This window comes from Cryptotermes secundus, unplaced genomic scaffold, assembly GCF_002891405.2.
Source record: "Cryptotermes secundus unplaced genomic scaffold, Csec_1.0 scaffold594, whole genome shotgun sequence".
NCBI lineage: Eukaryota > Metazoa > Arthropoda > Insecta > Blattodea > Kalotermitidae > Cryptotermes > Cryptotermes secundus.
In genome coordinates, this window is record NW_019737090.1 from 32,417 (window position 1) to 56,151 (window position 23,735).

The 23,735-nt window shown below is 38.2% G+C and overlaps 1 protein-coding gene across 1 annotated transcript; it reads right to left on the bottom strand.

The window, feature by feature from the left end:
- Positions 1 to 1,849: 1,849 nt before the first annotated feature.
- On the bottom strand, positions 1,850 to 18,072 carry LOC111870127 (zinc finger protein 814). The gene is made up of 9 exons (XM_023862159.2): positions 17,961 to 18,072; positions 14,998 to 15,187; positions 13,378 to 13,474; positions 12,307 to 12,491; positions 11,678 to 11,818; positions 9,832 to 10,494; positions 8,971 to 9,095; positions 6,590 to 7,954; positions 1,850 to 4,021 (listed from the first exon to the last, which is right to left on the bottom strand). The coding sequence occupies exons 1-9, from the start codon at positions 18,032 to 18,034 to the stop codon at positions 3,178 to 3,180; spliced, it is 3,684 nt and encodes a 1,227-aa protein (XP_023717927.1). The 5' UTR covers positions 18,035 to 18,072; the 3' UTR covers positions 1,850 to 3,177.
- Positions 18,073 to 23,735: the final 5,663 nt, after the last annotated feature.

Below are 23,735 nucleotides of genomic sequence, written 5' to 3' on the forward strand. Positions count from 1 at the left end.
GATGTGAATCAGCTTGGTGATAACATACGTGTAGATACCATAAAGTCAAACACAAAACTTAACTGATGCTAGTAAGGAGGTTGGTACAGAAATAAACCCACAGAAAACCAAGTATATGTTTCTATCTTGTCACCAGAATGCAGAGCAAAATCATGACATAAAGATAGCTAACAGATGCTTTGAAAATGTGGCATGGTTAAAATATTTGAATGACAGTAACAAATCAAAATCTGATTTTGGAGAAAACTAAGAGACTGAATTTGGGTAATGCTTGCTACCATTCGGTCTAAAAACTTGTCTTCTCGTCTGCTGTCTTTAAAAATTAGGATATACTAAACTATAACTTTGCCTGCGGTTCTGTATGGATGCAAAACTTGGTCTCTAACATTAAGGCATTAACACAGGCTGAGGGTGTTTGAGAACAGGGTGCTGAGGAGAATATCTGTACCGAAAAGAGAAGACATGACAGGAGGTTGAAGAAAACTGCATAATGAGAGCTTCATAACCTGTACTCTTTGCCAAGTATAATAAGAATGATCAAACCAGAGTGGATGAGGAGGGCATGTAGCATGTATGGTTTAGAAGAGGAATGCCTATAGGATATTTGTGGGAAAGATAGAAGAAAGTCCAAGATGTAGGTGGGTGAATATTAAATGGATTTTCAAGAGATGTGGTACGGATTGATTTGGCTCAGGATAGGGACCAGTAGAGGGCTCTTGTGAACATGGTAATTAACCTTTGGATTCCATAAAATGTTTGGAACTTCTTGAATAACTGCAAGACTGGCTGCTTCTCAAGGGCTCAGTTCCATGAAGTTTCATTACGACAATTTTCAAGCCCAACAGAGCACACATCGCGATTTGTGAACTAAAAATGTGAATCCCATTTAAGTATCCAAAAATGAGCTATTATTCTGACCAGCATGGTAACATTTCTGGAAACCCCATCACTGCTTACAGGGCTTTGTTATCCCTCTACGATTATATTTCAAATTCCAAAACATGCTTCAAAACTTAGTTGCAGTGGATTCATTTGACTCTGCATCCGCTGTATATAAAAACAATCAAATGCAAAGATGAATCAACTGGCCTTTATGTATAACATGAGCAGATTTATGCTGGAGCACAATTAATACTATCTGGGGCTTGAAACATTGGGCACACAAAAACCAAATATTTAGTCCTGTTTACTCATGGTATGCAAAAATTTCATGATTGAAATGTGATGGCTTGTAACATTTCATGAAAACAGTAGGTGGCCATGTTGTTTCCAGTTGTTCCATGAAATGTATTATACTGTACCTTCCATGAACCATGATGAAGTCTGTAATACAGCGGTTCACTTCACATCAGAATATGGTTCAAACAAATCTGGAATGTCCTACTACATTTTGGTAATGTAATGAAACCTCATAATGCACCTCTCTTCAGTAAAAACTTTTTTGGAAAATTACAATTGACTACATATATTTATATAAGATTTGGGGTCCCTAGGGTTGTGACTATGACAACACTATCAGATTACAAGGCATCACATCATGTAAGAATAAACAAACATTTATGTAAAGCTGTAGTCTATAAACAAAAGTGAAAATGTGTTGGATGTTTGAAACTTTTATTCCATACCTAGTATGGTTAAAAAATGGAATCTTTCCATCAATATCATTACATGTACGACAAAATTGGCATAAACAGCCCCTGCACTGCAATCAGTTATAATTTACTGTGTATTCCCATCTGGTTCATCTCAATACATCTTGCATACCAAACAGAGTGAAAAAGTTTCCTTATTCAGGCCTTGAAGCAGTGGTGGTTGTGGCTTTCTGAATAAGAGGACCAGTACACATAAATTATATGTCAACAGTTCATTTTATTGGTATGTTACATAATACACTCTTTTCATTTATAAATCTGGGTCCTTTCTGTGTGGACAATAATATTTTAAACAGTGAGGGCTCCTTTCTGTGATCTTTGAGCTGAACCCCTTACCCCACCTCTACAAGCACAATCTCTCCTTGGGTCAGGAGATATTTGGGACCCTCTCTCCCAGGTTCATATACACAGTGGTATTGACCAATGCTCATTTATGCTCCTCCCGTGTTGTGTATGCACTTAGAAATGCATTATTCCCATGTCTTACCAGACATGATTCCTTCCTTCACATCTACTCAGTTATTTGATAATCATATCAACAAAGATTTAGATTTATGACACTGAAGCACTTCAAGACTAACTCCTTCTCATGTGTTTGTTTGTAGGAGTCCTGAAATGACACCATTTCTTGATGCTGTAGTATTACTCTTGAAATTACTGTCAACTAAATGCTGTTCCACACTCAGATTATCGTACTACCTTCAGGCTTGCTGCTGAAACACTAAATATATTACAATCACATTCTATCTCTACATACTGACCATTCTGTATGATGACTGTACTGGCTACCTGAACACTGCCCTTTTACAAAACACTATGTAGATGATGTTCTGTCAATTTGCTTAAATATCTTTACATTAACTTACTCATATTTTTAATGCATATCTTTGACAGCTCAGTTGGTATAGTGACAGGCTATGGACTGGATAGCTGAGGTTTGATTCCTGTCAGGCGCAAGAGATTTTTCTCTTCTCCAGAGTCCAGACTGGCCCTGATCCAGCCTCCTACATAATGGGTAGCAGAGATTCTTTACCGCCAGAGGGGGAGTAAAGTAGCCAGGGCATTAAGCTGACCACTCACCTCCAACTAGTGCTGAGCTCAATGGTGGAACTATACTTCAACTCCCCCATACATCTTTATGGTGTCACTCTTCAACCACAGATTACATTTATCTTTTACTTTTCTCCTATTATCTGACAAAAATAACATTCAGCTACCAAAAATTATCAGATCCAATTAATTCCCATATATTTTTCATCATATAGTTTACCAGATGTTTGGAATTTAACCATGTGTCAATTGTTACTGGGTAGAGATGGTCAGAGCATGAAGCTGGCCTCCCAGGAGTGCCTAGTGGTGAGCTTAATAGGCTGCAGAGTCACCTGTGCATCTCCATTATGCCTTTATAGTAGAGTAATTAGTTATACAAGGAATTTTGCTTTTACTTTTTAATTTTACCTTTTCTTTACTATTAAACCTTGGAAACTGTCAGAATACACTCAAAAAGTATTTGTGTGTTTCTGAATTATAACGCATGTCTTTGCTGGTGCTTGTTACAGTCCCCTTTTTGTTTGAAGGCACGGCCACACACATTGCAAGCAAAGGGTCGTTCTCCTGTGTGCGTGCGTATGTGAGTGATGAGAATATCCTGGCGTCTAAATCTCTTCCCACACTGTAGACACTCATATGGCCGATAGTCTGCGTGAATCATAAGGTGCTGCCTGAGACTGTGTCTAGAACGATAAGCCTTATCACACTCTGTACATTTGAAAGGCGTTTCCCCCGTATGAATACGTTCATGGACTACAAGATTCTGTCTTGACTGGAATGTGTCACCACAATGCTGACATGTGTGAGGTCTCTCTCGTGTATGCACACGATGATGTGTCTGTAGAGATGACTTCATCGTAAACTTCTTACCGCAGATCTCACAATGAAATGGTTTATCATCCGCATGCATCATCACATGGTTCTTAAGAGTGAACTTGCTTGCCAGATGTCTTCCACATATCTGGCACGTGAATGCCAATGGACCTCCACCTTGCAGAACTTGCTTTTTTGATGCTTCCGCAATTTCTTCCTGGGTATGAGTTTTACGGTGCATTATGAGTTCTCCCACGCTTGAAAATGGACAGTTACATATTTTGCAAGCGTATTTTAATGATCTTTGGTGTGCCCTAACATGCACCCTCATGTGCTGTCGACGAGCAAATCCTTTTCCACAAAGAGGACATTTGTGCTTACGAGCATTAATATGAATTAACTTGTGATTTGAGAGCTGACTTCTCGTCTGAAATGCTTTCCCACAATGTATACATTGATGTGGGTGCTCATCTGTGTGCAGCCGCATATGATCAGCAAGCAAACACCTGCAACAAATGCACAAAATTATTTCAGCACAAAGGTTCATTATGGTACAAACAAATTGCTGAATAATTACCTGAACTTCAGCTGTAACAGCCAACTTCATAATGTGATTTGTTATAGGCTGGAAATACAGGATTTGATTCGTGGTAAAGGTATTCTCATGGTCATCACGTCCAGCGAGACTTCTAGATATGGGGCCATCTTTCCCTAAGGGTAAGGTGATCAGAGGGTGAAACTGACAACTGGTCTGAAATTAAGAATATGTTTGAGAACAGGGTACTGAGGAGAATATTTGGGCTGAAGAGAAATGAAGTGACTGGAGGTTGGAAAGAACTGCATAATGAGGAGCTTCATATCCTGTACTCTTCACCAAGTATAATTACAATGATCAAGTCGAGGATGAGATGGGCATGGCCTGTAGCACAAAAGAGGAAGAACAGAAATGGATATGGGATAGCAGTGGCAAATCCAGAGGGAAAGAGACCACTGGGAAGACCAAGACATAGATAGGTGGATAATATTAAAATGGATCTTAGAGAGACAGGATGGGATCGTATGGATTGGATTGATCTGTGTCAGGATAGGGACCAGTGGAAAGCTCTTGTCAACATGGTACTGAACCTTCAGGTTTCCATATAATGCTGGGAAGTTCTTGAGTGGCTGCATAACTGGCAGCTCCTCAGGAAGGACTCAGCTCCATGAGTGAGTGAGGAGCTTCATCTCCAATTCCCTTATATGATACAGTGCTTAGCCACAGGGACTATTTACCTCTAACGCACCACACATAAGTATGTATTCCACACCTCTTAGTAAAATGAAAACCATCTACTATATCTCATTTGGTATATTACATTTTTAATTTCAATTTCTCATATATGTACTACATGAGTACACAAGACATCACATGATCAAGATAATGCAATGAATCAGCCTGGCAATTCTGATGGACTTGCATGTTCTGAGCACCCCTGAATACACACACACACACACATACACTAGCAGGGCCTTAATACAGATTTTATTGAAGTACTGTATTTAATAGCTTTTCTAGTTTATAGCTGTGTCCTAATGAATGAGTCACAGTATCTGTGAGTTTCAGAAACTGCCCACTGATGGCATTTGCAGCTAAGATCGCATTTATATGGCAAGGAAGATTAAAGTGGCCACGCCACAGCTAAAGCGGTTGGTCACTGGCTTCCCACTGCGGTGGCCTGGGTTCGATCTAGGTTCTGGTCAAGTGGGATTTGTGGTGAACAAAGTGGCACTGGGGCAGGTTTTCTCTGAGTACTTCGGTTTCCCCTGCCAATCTTCATTCCACCAATTGCTACACATTCACCCTCACCTATCATCTGGGGGCTGGCACAATAGGCCAGAAGTGGCCGCAGTACAAGGGACTTAGTCCCACCCCATTGGTTTAAAAAAAAAATTATCTTTGGGAAGATATCATGAAGTAATTCATCATCCATCAGGAAAGAAAGATTTTAATTAGCTAAGTAAATAACATTAAATTTTCTTGTGTTTCTGTTAGCTTACAGAACAAACGTTAGTATAGGTATGTAAACTTCTGAAATTATTCAATATTCAAGCCGGAAAAATGACACTAATCAGATCAACATTTTACAGGTATAATGACAAAATATTTCAGCCTTATTATGAACTCCCCTGATGAAGTACAGACACCATGGGAAAAGCTTTAGTCATTTACCTCTCTCAGACAAACAGAAGTGAGGAATCTGAATGTTCACAAACACTTACGAAGCACAACTAAATAATACACTTCATCACGTATACCACATTCACACATTCTTTCCAAAATTTCATAACCAGAGCTTTGGATGATTTGAATAATAAAAAAATCTCTTGCCACTCGAAGGAATCGAACCACAGTCATTCAGCCTGTATCTAGTCACTATACCAGATAAAGTTAATTCTATATATATATATATATATATATATACACACACACATATATGAAAGGCTATAACAATCCCAAACGAATTATTCTGAACTGATCTTCTTGCTTGCTTTAGATTTTATACTGGCCAGCTATGCCTTGCAGGCTTTACTGCTGACATTCCTCCCTGATGTCAATCTTCACATGTAAGAAGATACATTATAATACAACAGGAAATATATTTTACATTTCACTGTGAAAATCAAGGTGCATGAATAAAAAAAAAAAAAAACCCTCCATGGTTTTAGGCCACAGTGAATTATACCAACCAACCACCGCTTGTTGACGAAGTCAGTGCAAAGTTTAATGGATAGAGGGTGTCGCGTGGTCAGCGCAATGAATCCCCAGAGCCATTAATTTCGGGTTTCTAGACCGGAGCCACTATTTCCTTGAAATAGCTCCTCAATTATCCTCATGAGGCTGAGTGGACCTTGTTCCAGACCCACTACTTCTCAGAAAAGCTGGTAGTGCCGGGAATCGAACCCGGACCTCTGGATCTGTAGGCAGGAACTCTAACCACTAGACCACAGAAGTCAAGGTGCATGAATTATGTGATAATATATGATAGAGTGGACATATGGCCAATGTTCTCGATAAAATAAGTGGATGAACATACCTGCTGCTGTATTCCTTTCCACATATTGCACAAGAATGTTTGGCCTGACTGGCAGGATCAGCATGGGAGAGCCTGTGGGATCTGAGACTTGTAAGGTACCTCATGCTCTTGCCACATATATCACAGAGGTACGAAGCTCCACCAGGTTTACAGTCATGACTATCATAGCTTGCTTTTGACTCAAATTCTTTCCCACATTTCTCACACTGAAATATGCATTCACCTTTATTATGAGTGAACAAATGGTCTCTAAGAGAAAGCCAAAAACGGAAGCTTTTTCCACAATGCTCGCAAATGAAACGTTTTTTGTCAGGGTGACGTATAGAGACATGATGACTACGGCTCTTCTGTGACGGGAACTGCTTATTACAATACGAGCATGAGAACTTTATTTGAGGATGAGTTCGACGATGTTCTTGGTGCTTCTGCAGTGAAGTTGAAACATGATTACAAAGATTACATTTCCAAATGTTATGCTTCATATCTCTCATCTGCGTCTTGAGTACTGGCTTCGCTGATTCAGGGATACCCAGTTTTTTCTCTGCCTCCTGTCTCACAATTTCAGGTATAACAGTGTCTATTTTGGTATGACTGCCATTCTCTTCCATGATCTTATTAACAGTTTCTAAAATCTTTGATTTGTAATCCAGATCAATGTTTTCAAATTCCTTTGATAATTTTAAACAGAATTTAGAAGTGTTTTTATATACATCTCCCTTTTCAGTTCCTTTCTCTGGTTTTATATGAACATCTACCATTCTGATTTCTTCTGTATTTTCCTGTTCATTTTGTCTCTGAATATCTTTGTCTACAGAATCTTTCTCAGCCTCTGAAACTTCTGGTACTGGCAATATATCACCAGCACCATTCTCCAGCTTCAATGTTCCTAATTTCTCCCTACTGTCCAGGTTCATCACACCATTATCCACAACTTTATCATTATTAGAATACAATGGTTGGATTTCTTTTACACAAACTGAAGACTGCAAAAAGATGTTGGACTCAGGCTGAGCACTGCCATCTTCTGTTTCTATCACATGGCTTTTCTGATGTTCATCCAATAGTGCTTTGGAATAATAAACACTACCACACTGTTCACAACAAAATACTTTACCAGGATGCTCAGTTACTTGATGTGCAATAAGTCTCTCTTTAGTGTTAACAGTCTCTCTGCAATATATACAAGGATAAAAAGAGTGCCGCCGATATGTATAGGAATGATCTCCATGCATACGTGCAGGCCTCTCCAGCTTCACTTGTTTAGGCGTCATGTCTCCTATAGAAACTGCGGATGACTTCAACATAATGTCAGATCTAGGTGATTTTGAATTGTCTGACTCCTGATATTCAAGTGCCTGCTGTATCCTGCAAAACAACGTGTTAACAAGTTAGGAACTATGACTTTATCTTTCAGTTTTTATAATGTGGTGATAACAAGACTGTGCTGCATGAATCCTAAGACCAAAACTACTATAACTGGAGCAGAATTCTTCTTAAAAAGGGGAACAGGAGTTGCTTGGCTGGTCATGAAATTCCATGACTTTTAAGGAAGCAAAGGGAAAGTTACTGTTTCAAAAACAGATCATTTATGGACCATATCCTGAGCCAGAAGAATTCAGTCCTCACCTCACAGCCTATCTCTGCGAGATCCAGTCTTCTCCCCTTCAGGTTTCCTGACCAAAATTTTAGATACATTTTTTATCTTTCCCTTTCATGCTACATACTGTCCAATACAAAGTTTCACAAATTTCATTATGATGTTTCAGGCAATGTTTCTGCATCTAGAATATGCACGTCTATGTGGGTTTTAGGATGCACCAACATCTGTAGTTTCTTGTACCTGTACAAAACTTAACAATTTTCACACAACCATGCCACATATGACGAGTAATACGAACTGGTCTAATGGGGCCAGGTCCTTATTTTCAAAGACTGGCCTGTCAGTCAGACAAGGATGTCTGTGCACATACGTGTTCACATATATACCAACAGGCCTATCAGCTTTGTTACAAAATTCCAAATATCACCACAGAACCTCCACTATTTCTGTGGTCTTCTGGGCTGTGACACTGTGTAGTCTTGTAGGTGTATCTGTCTATGAGACTACATGGTGTCACAACTCAGAACACCATGATATGAATAACCACTGCTACAAAAAACTCAAAATTTAATCCATTTCTCATTTTCAACAAAAACTGGACAATCATCATTAATGGGTCCCTTTATCTCCAATGATGAACATAAGCAGTAGCTACGATACTTTGTAAAGTAGTGGCTCCCAAGTTTGAGAAGTCACATCTGAGATCACAATTTTAAAATCCTTTTACAATGACAGTGAAATATCCCCTACAGCATTAAACAGGACAGAAATTGTGACTTACTTGTTTGAAGAAAGATCCTTCATCATCATCAGATCTGAAGTCCTTCTGAACTGTGCAGTGTGTGTCTTGTTCACTGTATCTTTCACGTTCACAATAACAACTTTCACTTTAGGGTTCTCTCTTTTCTGGAAAATATAGGAAATACATCTAAATCCACAGAGCTCAGCCCTTCTTGAGTACATGACAGACTTGACTTGACCTTGCATGGGTTTGCTGTGGTTTCAACTGGAAGATGAAACTGTCAGCAATCCCAGAGTGCAGTGTACTGCCGTGGATAAATCTAACATCTGGGCCACAGCTGAGTGTTATTTGCTGTTTTATATATATATCTAACATTCATAAGTTAAAAAGCGACCTCCCTAGTCTAGGGGTAACATTCCCACCTCATGACTCAAGGTACGTGGGTTCAAACCCGGCGGAGGTCGTGGAATTTTTAAGGTTGGACTAATTCAGTGAACAAGTCCTCCAGGAGGGACTTTAAGTCGTGTGTCCCATGTCGTAGATTTACGGCACGTAAAAGATCCTCATGTCTCTAGGACACCTCTGAGAAAAATTAGGCAGTTTCCCACCCAAGCAGTTTCCAATTCCTCTGGTAGATGGGGAAGTATTGGGGACCACTGCCCAAGAGGGCCAACCTCGCTGGCAGAACAGGGCTGATAGCGAGCACCAGTACTGGAAGGGCATGGCGACTGGTAGAATATTAAAGGGGGACGCACAATAGATTAACACTAGTCGCGGTGCATGGGGAAACCCACCCCCTCAAATAATAATAATAATAATAATTCATAAGTTAAAAGTTAAGGGATATCTGAAGCGTCTTTATATTGAACAAGTAGCAGTTAATCTACGATGTGTACATACCATTTTTGACTTTTCTGCAGCTGAACTATGTCTCAATTTCATGCAGCCTGCAGCAGACTCTGCATTCTTTAGGTATTCATGACTCTGCTGATCAAATGTGATTTCTTGTTCTTCAGAACTCTGCAGCTGATCAGAATGTTCATCAAAGTCATTTGCATCATACTGAACCTCATTTATAACATCTGCATCTACCTCAGTATAATCACCATGAGTCCATGAGATTTCTGCATATTCTGCACAATCAACTTCGTCAGCTGAATGACCAAGGCTGTAAGTTTCATATTCCACCACATCTGCCCCTTCCATGTCTATGACAACATTCTGTTCTTCCACAAGTGCACCATCTATGTATGCTGTATGATTAAGCTGTTCAAGAGAATGATGACTGGCATCAACAGCCTTGTATTCTATGTCATCCACATCTCTCACACCTACTTCAGTATTCTGTTCAGGTACAACTGCTGAAATTTCTGGATGTTCTGTATAATCAAAATTATCAACAGACTCATCTGATTTGACTGACTGTGCTGTATGAGTTTCATATTCGTCATCTGCGGAACCTTCAGATGTGTGGGAATACAGCTCTTCCTTTTCTGTTTGTGGAGAAGGTTCCTTAGATGTTCCGCATGGACTCTCAACAGTATGCTCATCACTGTAAAGCATCTGCAATTAAAAGAATAACCGCTATAAATAACAAGCAGAAAGCCAAACATGTAACAACTGGAGTAGAGGAATTGCAACTACCAGTGCTGGATGTTACTGCGTCATTCATTGGCTCAGATGGGAGTAGGAATAGCAATGAGATACTGGTTGGATGGCTGGGGTTCAATTTCCAATAGGGGAAACAGTTTTCTCTTCTCGACAGCATAACCTCCTATCAAATGGTAGTGGAGCCAATTTCTCCTGGGATAAAGCAGCCGGGTGTGAAGCTGACCACTCACCTCCAGCTAGTGCACAAGTCCATGAAATGTGGACCTATACATCAACTCTCCCATACGCCTTCTTGGCGTGGTGCTTAATTAAGCACAGGGACAGCTTTACCTTCTTTTTTCCCCCCACTGGTTTACGATCTTCTGGTAGGTTTATTCCGTTTATGATGTGACATAAACATCTTCATTGGTGACTTAAAAAAAGGTAATTTTGTAATTTTTAATGTTCCTGAACACATGACATACATTGTGCATACACCTACAATGCCATGACAAATAATTTCATGCAACTCTTCCATTTTCTGAGAAATATGCAAAGTATGTACAGAAGCTGTCACATAACTTAGAAAAACAACGGGATATAACAAACAGTGCACAGCACTCAGTCTAAATGTTACACGTTATACTGATCAGGAAGAGAGGGAATAATGCAGATGCTTCATGAATAGCACCGAGGGGGGTCAAATTCAAACATGAGAGCATCACCAAGCAAAATGCCTCAGGCAGTAAATACACATTCATTCTACTCTGCTCATGAATACCTATTGTCTGGAAAATAACTTATGTATATTTAAATAGCCCTGTGTGTAGTCACTGTGTATTTTTGGTTTCTCTTGTGTGAGAACTCCACTGTGTCTGTACATATGTTTTGTATTTATATGACATATTTCACATCCTACAGTCATTTTGACGAAGTTTGGATCCATGGAATGCAATGCAATGCAATGTAAATGTAAAAGTAACACATCAGGAACACACTCTGAAATAAACCATGACTGCTACTTTTCATATCCTTCACTTCGCCGTTCACTAATTATACTACCATTCAAAGCCGCAGAGTATGAGCTAGTGACAGCTTCATTAGGCAGATAGAAAACAATAAATGAATAATTAACTAAATAAATACGCTTACTTACTAACTCATCCATTTCCAAGCCAAAAATTGTTCTCAACTTTATATCTGCATCCAAACATCCATGAACAAACTGATGACACATTTCAAGTTTACAAATACAGGATGTGCACATAGTCACAGGAAGTATATCTTCTGGTGTCACCTGAATTTAATAAAAGAGTAAAGAATATAACATCTTTAGGGAATATTTCAAGTTTATAAATACAAGATGTACACAAGATCACAGGTAGCAAATCTTCTGGAGTCACCTGAATTGAATACAGAGCACAGAATAGAACCCCTTCAGGGAAATTTGATAATGTCTATATGATAGGCAATTATTAATGGCTATATCTGTGAAGTAAATACATGTGTCTGTAAATAACGATGTTGGGTTCTTGTGAACATGGTAATGAATTTCTGGGTTCCAAAAAACATGCAGAATTTTTTATCATGTCAGCAGGAAAACCTGAAGGAAAGACAGCACCAGGAACATGTAGGCATGGATGGGAGACCACACCACACACTCTATTCACTAAAGTTGCACTACAAACATAAATGGCTGAAAATATCTGTCAAGGTTATATCACTTTCTAATAGGAAGACGAGAAAAGTCAAGGACAGTAAGACAGCATTAGTGTAACTCTTCACCATTATAGGGAGATGTATGTGAATCTTCTCAAGCAGCTGCAATTCTGAACCTTTCTGCCCAAACACTGGGACTAATTCTTCACTTGGACATGCACAGACACGACACAGTGACTCAGTCCGCATTTTTAGTGGTTCTTCTGCTTTGCTTCCAGAACCATACTGCTCATCCAGCAAGTCTGCAGCTTCTGTAAAGACAGAGAGAACATTACCTTCTTCACTGACTGATCATCTGGAACATGGCTTATCTGCATTCCAAACTGTTGACTTACAACATGGAGCCTGTGCCCCTACATTTCTCTATTCTATCTAGAGCTAACACTCAAGAAATCTATTAAGACAGCTGAATGTTACACATGCTTAACTTAACTTAATATTTCATTTTTTTTGTGAACTTCATCTGCCCTACTCTTATTCTTCTCCTCCATCTGCCTCCCCCAAACATTTTAGGGGAATTAAAAATTCAATCCATCTATCAGGTTTATACAGTGTTGCATTTGAGGTTCTTAGAGTGGTGATTATGAAGAGTACTCTCTTCTGCTCTTCTGGGGGGGCATGCGGTAGCGTAGTTGATTTAGGCACTGTGCTACAAGCTGGAAGGTCATGGGATCAAATCCCAATGAGATGGATTTTTTCAATTGGCTCACAGATGGTGGTAGGGTTGTCAGCCTTAGGTACTGGCCACCCTTTACCCTCCAGGAAGATTCTTGGTACTCATTTCTGCTGGGGGCTGAAACAATCTCAGGGCCATAGTGCGGCTGCAAGGATTAGGTAAACTGGAGGGGGGGGGGACAACACCACCACCACCACATCGGGACTTGAACCCGCAACCTTCTGGCTTGTAGCACAGTGCCTCAACCAACTACGCTACTGCATGCCCCATACAATACATACAGCATTTATTAGATTCTATGATTTTGTTGGAAAATTTCACTATTCATTACAATTTCAGACGACCAGAGGAGAGATGGCACAAAACAGTATACAGCCATATGGCCCAGCACAACAGGAGAAAGTTGGTTTAGACTTCATGTCAACAAAAAGGCTTTGAAAAGGTGACTTTTGTTTTCATACCTTGATCCAACTTTGAGAAAGCAACATTATCATTTTTTAGATTGGACACTGACATTGGTTCTTCCTTCTCTGTGTTTGATGCCAGATGTTGCAATTCCTAAACATGAAATAACAGTACAATTTTTTAATCAATCTGTGAGTACTGGACACATATATCTCAACATGTTTGGGATTTGTCCAAAATGGTCCAATGCTGTTCTCATACAGAATCTTTATAGCAAATATTTAAACATGGCAGTATCTTTAAATGCAAGTTTACTATTAACAAATACTTGAGCAGGGCATGCACTGTTAAGTATAGCATGACAGGAAATTTGTATTACAGTGAAATATATTTAACTTGACATCATAATATGCTAAAATAGGTTTGTATAGGTATGTGTAAATTTCTTAATCAGCTAACCGACTATTAGCTTTTCAAGACAGACCTTGCTGTGTGGAGTTAGTTTGTTGTACTGTTGTGCTTTTAGACCTGGCCATTTTCAGAAGAATGCCAATGGATCTGGCACAGTCCACTGAGATAAAAAACTACAGGGTGTGTATGGGCCTACGTTACATTAAATCACCCTTCCTTCCTCCTACAATGCAGCTGTAACAACTGCCCCACTATTTCTTTAAATGTACAATGCAGGGGCTAAGCCTAAATACATGACCTATTATGAGCAGGTAAAAGCCTTGTTACCATCATCTGGTTAAGAAACAAGTGTGGCTCCCACAACTCTGAACTTGAATGTCATTTATTTTTTTTTAGAGGATGGTGTTACCTTCTGCTGAAGTACAGCGAGGCTCATCAGTTTGGACGGGCGTGACATTTGTGATAAACACCAGTTCCCTATGATTGGTCTGCTAGGGAACTACAAAATGATACCATTCATGACATTCTTTCGACATCTGCACAACTTCTTATTAAAAAATTATGCTACCCATCTGCTTCTAGTTTTTAAGAAGACAGAAATAAAACACCTTAGTCATTAGGCTCAATCAATTTCTGTAAGACATTTTTATTTCAACAAAAATGCACAACATTCACTTCACATGACTACCATTTGGGAAGATAATATACAGACACAGCATCTGAGAAGTAACTGGACAAAAATTCTTTTAAAAAAAGGAAAAGAATCCATGAGAAGCTGAAATTCTGGAAATAATTTACTATGAGAATCATTTAAAGTAGTCATCATTAAGACTTTATACACCTGTTACACCTCTTATTTAATTACTACAAATAAATTTGAAATTCCCCAAAAGTTATCTATTTGAGATGATCAGTCATATTCTTTTGGATGTTTGGATGCTAAGAAAGTGATCCCTTATCACCTTCACATTTAACTTCAAATGATAAAAATGTTGGCTACAGCTAAACCTGGTGAGGAGAGGGTGGGCGATCTCAGTAACCCTATTTGGTCAAAGAAATCTTCAAACAAACAATTAATGGAGTATGCATGCTGTCATGTAACAAAAACCAGTTCTTGTTTTCATGAAAAACTGGTATGACCTATAAAATTCTTTGCAACAATCATTCTCCTTGAATTGAAGAGCTGAAACTAGGCACTAATCTTGATATTTGTTGTGTTGTGACGGTTTTAATAAAGAGGTTGTATCTGAGGTCTTCAAACTCACCTTTTCAAGACAATCAAACAAAGTAGGTACTGCGTTTTTCTTTAACTGTCGTCTATTTACATATCCTGGCAGAAAACAACTTTTCTCAAAATGATCTGAGCAAAGTAAATGATGTGGCAAAGGATTAAAGTCTGGTTGGCAAAGAGCACGAACCCACTGCTTACAAAGCTCCGGCTTACTTAGAGGAAACCTGTGAATGAATAAATGAAATCTTTACAATAAACTAAGCACCAGACAGAAACTTTAAGTATACTGGCATATTAACCATTTCACTGTACACGTGATACATAATTTCATCAGTGTTTAGCCATATTTTTAGCCCACTTTTAGCTTACTTTCCCTAAGTTTGAAAAAATAAAAGGAGGCTTATGAGATCTGTGAATCTCACCTCCCCTCATCGCTATGCAACTGCTTGAAAACACATTCCCATGGTAAGAAATACACAAGAAAGAATAAATGAATTGTTGGACATGCCTTTTCCTATGTAGTTCATGTCATTTTGAAGGAAAGTATGCTATCAGTTGTCCCCAGAGCTTCTTGTTATTGAACAGAGCTTTCAGGTTGGCAGCTGAAGGGTTAAAATGTCAACACAGCTCATACAAGACATGAGATGTCTACATTCGTGAAGGTTCATGTTGTGGTCTTCTGGACTGTGATATCATGCAGCTCTGCAGGTGATTACCAATGTTTGGGAAGAAACTACTGCCTCCATCCTCAGGGTAAAACTTTCTTGATAAACTAGTAATACAAAACTGAGCATGCTAGAGCAGCAGTAATGCCATAGACTTGTGAAAGGAATTATCTTCTGGGATGTGTCACTATGTAGCCCAAGTCACCACTGTGAGGACCTCAGACACTTCTGACTTATATTTGGGAAGTAACTGGTTCAGACATCAGTTAGTTTAGTGGTTATGCTGAAGATTTTCTCTACTTCTTCTTGCTCTCCCAAAGTATATGCTGAAATAATACTGTATTTAAGCATCCTGTAGCATTACTATATCTAATACTGCTTATTGTACTACACAGTCTGTCTAGAATGCAACAAATTGCTCCTTCTTTTTTACACTTTCACTTTTGACACAACATGTTTCGGCCCTAAATGGCCATCTTCAGGTGTCCTACTATGCTAATACTGCTACACTGCACTAATATTGTTCAGTCATCACATATGCGACTGCACGCTTCATGATTTAAAATGTCATACTTGTAGTCAATTGGTATGCGTTACAATAGCACATGCTGGAGTTCACTTAATTTAAATAAAATAAAATCTATTAAAATTTCTTATAAAGTTTGTAAAATTCTTATTACACCTCACAAGGGGTGTCATCCATTTGTTTTATCTGTATCCTTTACTTCAGATGTTTTATTGTGGCAGCCTGTTTTTCTATTTGTAAGTGCGCTGTGTTATGTCTGCAATCTGTAATTTTGGCCTTTGCTTGGGCGTTGTTCCTTCTAGCAGCATGTGGTGTTGACTTTATGTCTTAAATCATGAAGCGTGCAGGCGCATGTGTGACGAATGGACAATATTAGTGCAGTGTAGCAGTTTTAGCATAGTAAGACACCTGAAGATGGCCATTTAGGGCCGAAACATGTTGTGTCGAAAGTGAAAGTGTAAGAAAGAAGGAACAATTTGTTGCATTCTTGACAAACTGTGTAGTACAATAAACATTATTGAAATAACATGTTCAAATAAATAATGACTGATTTTTTTCTACTAATCCTTATTTAATACTATTCATGATTATCATGCCATATGGCACTACATAACCTATGCAGTTGGAAGAGCATAATTAAATAACCTAAGATTCAAACAAACAGTATCACATGCATAAGGAGATCTTGAGACTTTTCCATGGCTTTCCTCACTCCACCACTGAAATGGTGAGATAGTACCCGAAGTTTATGACCACCTCCTTCCTCGTCCTTCTCAAGTTATTAGTCACAATCAATGGTCATCTGAGGCTATTTTAACTGATACAGTTAATGAACCTACATTAAATAAACTGAAAAAGAAACAAACTGTAAGATCACAGTAGTTGGAACTCCATATGCTTCTGAAAAATAGAAAGTCTGTGTACAGTGGAGTGAAGGTTTATACATGAGATAAATGGTTCAAGAATAACCTTTGCTCTCACCGTGTTCATGTTGACCTGCAGGAGTTTTCCTGACCAAATGTATTTGTCTAGCGAACATAAAACTCATCTAACTGTACGAAGATCTCAGCAAAAGACCGCAGTTTAAGTATGTACATTCCATCTCAAACCTCATTCCTCCACTTTTATAAAAAAACTGTACATCTAGTTATATGAAAGAAGTGTCAGCATAGGATGTTGTGACATGTCAATAACTGCAAGCGTTTTCATGCATTTTTATGTCTCCACAGCACTTCATTACTTTTCAGTGAAGCTTGCAGTGACCATGAACAATATTATGGCGACTAAAAGTAAGGTTAGATTATCTTGTATTAGATATTCAGTAATTCTCCCAACTTCTAGAGTGGAGTGACCATGAACAATATTATGGCGACTAAAGTAAGGTTAGATTATCTTGTATTAGATATTCAGTAATTCTCTCAACTTCTAGAGTGGAGTTCGGTGACTCGACTATTCGGCAATTATTTTCAAACTAAACTAAGCCGGTAATATGGCAGGATAAAAGTCTGCCAAAAGAAGATATCCCTTCAATGGTAAGTTCCTTTCCAAGTGGCGCTCTGGAGTATAATGAAAATAGCTATTCCACAGAATATGGCTGATGCATTAATGGTATATGGAGGCAACGGGTATTCTTCATAATACACGTCAAAACGACTAAACGTAGTTGTCCCATATCATAAATACTTAAATAATATTATTCACGGATGAGAAGAAAATACATTTCACCATCATACTAAAATGAAACTAAAATCTCAATAAAACTGCTTGTAGAATATTATACTTTGGTTGTTACCTATGCTATCATACCTGTGAAATGTTACATTGTTACTATTATTCTTCCTCGAATTCCTGCAATTAATAACTGAACAGGACGCTACCATACTCCGTACGAGATATTCCCTGCAAATGGCGGCTATTTGCCCTTCCACCCTCCCCGCGACGGACAAGGAATAATGGCTGACACGGCTGGCAATTTGAAATATGACTATAGCACTCCCTTATGCATTTGTGACACTATGACTCTTTCCCTGGTGCCCATTGTTCCCAGAATACATTTTCGTCAGTGGCAGGATTCTATGGCTGTAGCATGCCGTTTTCAACGATTTCCAAAATATAAATAAACTGGAAATCCTATTAGTACTCCGTGGTGTTAACCCTGTTATAGTATCTGTGGCGGAACCATCAGACAAAAAAATACCGTGCGGTATTTGAGGTTATAGAGGTGGCTATAGAGAGTACTGTCTTCTGTGGTATAACGCCGTGTAGTCCGTTGAAAGTCGACCGACGTTTCGGAGAAATAGCGCCTCCATCTTTTAGGGTTGAATAAGTCAAGCAAGAAAAGGAATGGACGCGATCAAAATGTCGGTTGACTTTCAACGCACTGCACAGCGTTATATCCCAGAAGATGCTGCTCTTAAAAAAATCCACTTTGCTGCACTTTTACCTTGTGTACTGTTAATGGTCACTTTTTCATCATTTGCCTCTGATCCATTTTATATTAATGTTCTGTGCATTTCTGGGACTCAGTATTTTATATCGTATGGGAGTCTTTGTTACTGAGTTTCTTTTGTACATATTTTTTACTATTTTGCTAATCAGATAATAAAGATAAAATCAGACATCTGTGTATGAACTGTGCTGACCATGTTACAGTAGGGCCACAACATAAATGGAAATGTCAGTATTCTTTTTTTCACCTTGGTTCCTCTTTGTTGCAAAATCTAGTTCACAAGATAAGCTTATACAAGGATCTTGTTTCAATCCCTCATTTTAACAATCTGTGATCAATTTTTAAACATTCTAAACAATCATTCCGCTTACACACTATAAGAATCATTTCAATATGAAACTATCACCTTCACTTTTTCAATAAATATATTTTTTATTTACATTTTAACATTATCACAGGCTATTCACATACAATGAATTCGATAAATTCTATTCTACTTTCGAAGAAAGGCTTGAGAAAGTACAGTTATTAACCATGAAATAAATCTAAGATGTCTCACTAATGTGTGGAATTCAAGCTTCACAAATATCAATAAATTTGTTTCCAAGTTTCATCTCTCACACGATTCAGTACGACGCTGTCAAAGATACAGTTACAGAGAAAGTCTTATTTATAAGCACAACAAAAGTCAATTATTAAAGTCACATTTTTAATTTCTATGCAGCCACATACATTAAGTGAATTTTAAGTCACAGAATGTAGTGTATACTACTGCAAGTGACAGGAGGTTTATGCAGACTTGAAGTATAGAGCATATTATGACTAAAATTGGTCCAAAGGTTTAAAATGTTTGTAGAAAGCTATAAATTAAACGAATATTATTACTTACTTACTTACTCATGGAGCTCAGCCCTTCTGGAGGAGCCACCAATTCTGCAGCTACTCAAGAATTTCCCAGCATTTTATGGAACCCGAAAGTTCATTACCGTATTCACAAGAGCCCTCCACTGGTCCCTATCCTGAGCCAGATCTATCCAATCCATACCATTCCATCCTCTCTCTCTAAGATCCATTCTAATATTGTCCACCCACCTACGCCTTGGGCTTCCCCACCAATATCCTATACGCATTCCTTGTCTTCCCCATTCGTGCTACACGACCTGCCCACCTCATCCTCCTTGACTTGATCATTCTAATTATACTTGGAGAAGAGTACAAGTTATGAAGCTCCTCCTTATGCAGTTTTCTCCAACCTCCTGTCACTTCATCTCTCTTTGGTCCAAATATTCTTCTCAACACCCTCTGTCTATGTTCCTCCCTTAATGTCAAAGACCAAGTTTCACACCCATAATCCTTCATCGAACCATAAATATTATGAGGTACGCAATAGTTTTAAGGGAGAATAAAAATATTAATTGACACAATTTCTAAGACATTTCAGATTAGTATTCCATTTTTAAATCCACAAAAATGAACTACTCTTCACAGAAATAAATTATGTATCTTGTGTCTATAGGTCCAAGCTCATGAATGAAGTTTTCATACAAACATGTATTTCTTGTCTTCAAATTACTGCTGTGATTATATGACATAACTGCAGCGAACTCATAAGACCAGAATAATGGTTTGTTAGTTAGATACAACACAATACTTTAATCACATATACTGATCAGGTTAGTACAACTTTAAGACAGCCATCTTGTCTTTATGAAATATGACGCTGAAATTCCTACTGTACACGAGCCATCCTTCCATCAAGGCAGAGTTTGGATTTTCTCAGCCTATCCAGGTGAATACATGATTATTACCTTTGCTTTACATCCTGCTCAGTTACTGTTTGATCATTTTTTGTTTCACATTATACTGCATAATATAGAAGGCATCTATTTTTCAAATTATGTTCACCTCTCCACTCTTACTGCTGCGTGTCTCAAAGTCATAGTAGTTACCACCCTTAGGATCCACCATAAAAAGATATTCTGCTTGTGAAACCAGACCACACATTGTCACTGGATCTCGATCCAATTTGCCCCCCCCCACACACACACACACACACACACACAAAAAAAAAACCTTGCTCATTACATGTCATTACAATCATCTTCTACTGTTGCAAATTTACAGCAGAAATAGAAATAGCTTGTAGGCTGAAGAATGCTGTCTACTAGGATGTGGTGACAACCTGTAATCTCACAGTTTACCAGAAAAACCTCTACCAGACTAAACAGAATCATACTGTCACGTTTGTGGGTTTCTGTGACTAATAGTAACGGGTTCTGGATTGGCTTTATTAACACTTTGTTTACAATCTCTGTTAATCACAAACAATTACAGCACTATCACTAATCTGCCCACTTCACAAATCACAAGCACACATTATCTGTTTCGTGGCAACATATCTATCTTAGGAGCTATCACTTCAAATCACTACGAAGTATTCTTGCCATTTCATGCTGCTGCTTGTTCCGAAGACTTGACCCAATTCTCTTCTGACTACTGTTCTGTACTCCTAAAACTACTGCCAGCTTCAGAATTCACTTCTCTTTTAACCATTTTGCACAGACCCAACAGAAGACACAGTCTGTATTGTTGACGAAGCCTGTTTACCATGTGATTGCTTAGCAATGGCCTCCCTATTGTTGTCACATGCTTAAGTAGGAAGGTGTTTACCGGGCTGTTGTCTAGCAATGGGTATGCATCACAATATCCTGAAAGGCAGCATTCTTCATAGTCACTGCCATGAGAACCCCAAACCTCACATCTTATAGATAAATAAATTGCTACAATGGAAGAAAAGACACAGTTATAAAGGTCATATGATAAATATTATTTTAAATTGTTCACAAGAACTTAAATCACCTTAAGCAGTTAGAATTATAGAGTTTTAGATTGGTTGCAGGTGCATTCACATCCTGGCAGAGCACCTATCACAACAGCTCCATTCATCAGTCCACCTGCACGCATGAAACAAACTGACAACCGTTGAAAGCATTTTCATGACATTTGATAATGGGTAGTTTTAGTAATACTTGTCTGTACATTTCAATTGTGGTTGAAAGCGAACAAAAATCACACAATATATGAGGACCAACATGTGGTCCTGCAGTGGTGTTGGCCTTTGTTAAATATTTATCATGGTGAAACCTGTCTTGAACAAAAGCTGCAGACAGAAATTAGACACTCTCTACTCAAGACACCTACTTAGAACAAATTTACTTATTACTCCGTATTATTGAGAGTAGATTGTAAATATGCTTTTAATTAAATAAATAAAAAGAGAAAAAAAGAAAACAAATTACAGTACCATGTTATCTTTATGTCTTACCATTTTTGAGATATTTAAACAAAAGTGAGCCAATATTCCAGAATTGTTACACCATGTATATTTTTGCAAACTTGTTATGTGTTGAAATATTAATGTGAATTCCTATGGCCTTCAAAAATTTCAGTTTTTAATGATACAGCACTCCACACTATATTCTTTAGCCTTAAGTAACTGTTACTGTTTTAGTTTTCAGTTGTATTATGCAAACTGTATTAAAGTACAGAAATGCAACACTTAAAAACTAAATATCCCAAACTGAAGAAATCTTTGAAAGAGGAATATGGAACCTTGATTACAGTTTGATATACTGGAAAAGCACTTCATACAGCTGATGCTAGATTGTATATGAACCTAGAGTCTGGGTGGGGCACTAATAACCTTTCACTGTTAAAAACTAATATGTTACAAAATGTTACATTGGTAAAGGTAAAGTTATCCCTGTGCTTAACTAATTAAGCACCATGCCATGATGGTGTATGGGGGAATGAATGCATAGACATGTTTTCTTGACCTTGGCACTAGTTGGATGTGAGTGGTCAGCTTCATGCCCTGGCTGCTTTACCCCTGGGAAAAGAGCCTCCCGTACCCACTGGATAGGAAGCTGGTTGGGCCCCAGAGCCGGTCTGAACAACGTGGGGAAGTGAAAGTTCTTACCCCCACCACGACTAGAACTCCGGCCCCTTGGTTGTCCAGCCCACAGTCAGTCGCTATACCAACTGCACTATGCTGGCTCACCTTAATACATACAACCCTCAAATTTCTGACTTGGATATGACTTGTAAAATTAATTTTAGAATGAAATGTTTTGAAATATTACCACATTTTTTATGTGAAGCATAAAGTTTGTCTGCTACTTAAAATGAGTGATGTGTTTGATGACTGGATTTTTCACAAATTTTACATCAAGAACCCTTAATTAAACAGCAAGGAACTGCTTTTTCTAACTTGGCTTTAAGTTATCTCTGTTTACTAAATATTTAAATTTCCTATAGAATACAATGTCAAATATTTTATTATACACATTTATTTGTTACAGCCAGTAACTCATGAGATTTAAGATGAGATGTGTCTGTATGGTGAACTCGATATTAAGATGGGCTATGAACACAAAGGAATGACAGAAGAAACATTTCTAATTACTGTCAGACGTGCAGAAACGTAATTAAGTGAAGGCTACAGAAGGTAAGGAATGTATTGTAATCCTCATTTTTAATAGCAAATTTGTCTGAAACATGATTCCAAACAGATTTTAGAATAAAGAAAAAAGCAAGTAGTGTGAATATGTATAGTGTATCCTGACTGCACAGCAAGACGCACCAATGTGAAGAAAAATATGAAAGTCTGAGAACACAGCCGGTAGCATATCTAACATCTGGTTCAGCATCATGATTAGTTTCAGGATTTTAGGCCAAGTGGGGCAACAGTTAATAAATTCAGTATTAAAGTGAGAGTAAATTAGTTATTTGGTTCAGACATTATTTAAATTTGTGTCTGTGTGTGGGGTGGGGGTGGGGATGTGTTAGCAGAAAAATATCTTCAAATAATACTGAGGCCTTTCATGGTCTATCTAACAGAAATTATATTATTCAATTCAGTGATACGGAAATAAAATATACACTTTAGATAGTCTAAAAATTAAAATCAGAGTATTGTTTACGTTCAAAATATGATTCTTCGTAACTCTGAAACAACTTACCTCCACACAGGAAACATTTAGTATGAGTAAATCACCATGTAAGTGGGACTGGTAACTCTCATATTTCCACATTAAAGTCTGGAATAAATACACGTTAAATACAACAGAGTG

What these genes read in the sequence shown, in the direction of transcription:
- LOC111870127 (XM_023862159.2), bottom strand. Translation starts at nt 18,034, where the DNA reads ATGGTAGCGTCCTGTTCAGTTATTAATTGCAGGAATTCGAGGAAGAAT. An exon ending in GCTTGGAAATGGATGAGTTA is followed by an intron (nt 10,495 to 11,677) that starts GTAAGTAAGCGT and finishes TTTTAATTGCAG; the next exon opens with ATGCTTTACAGTGATGAGCA. An exon ending in GGAAAGGAATACAGCAGCAG is followed by an intron (nt 4,022 to 6,589) that starts GTATGTTCATCC and finishes CATTTGTTGCAG; the next exon opens with GTGTTTGCTTGCTGATCATA.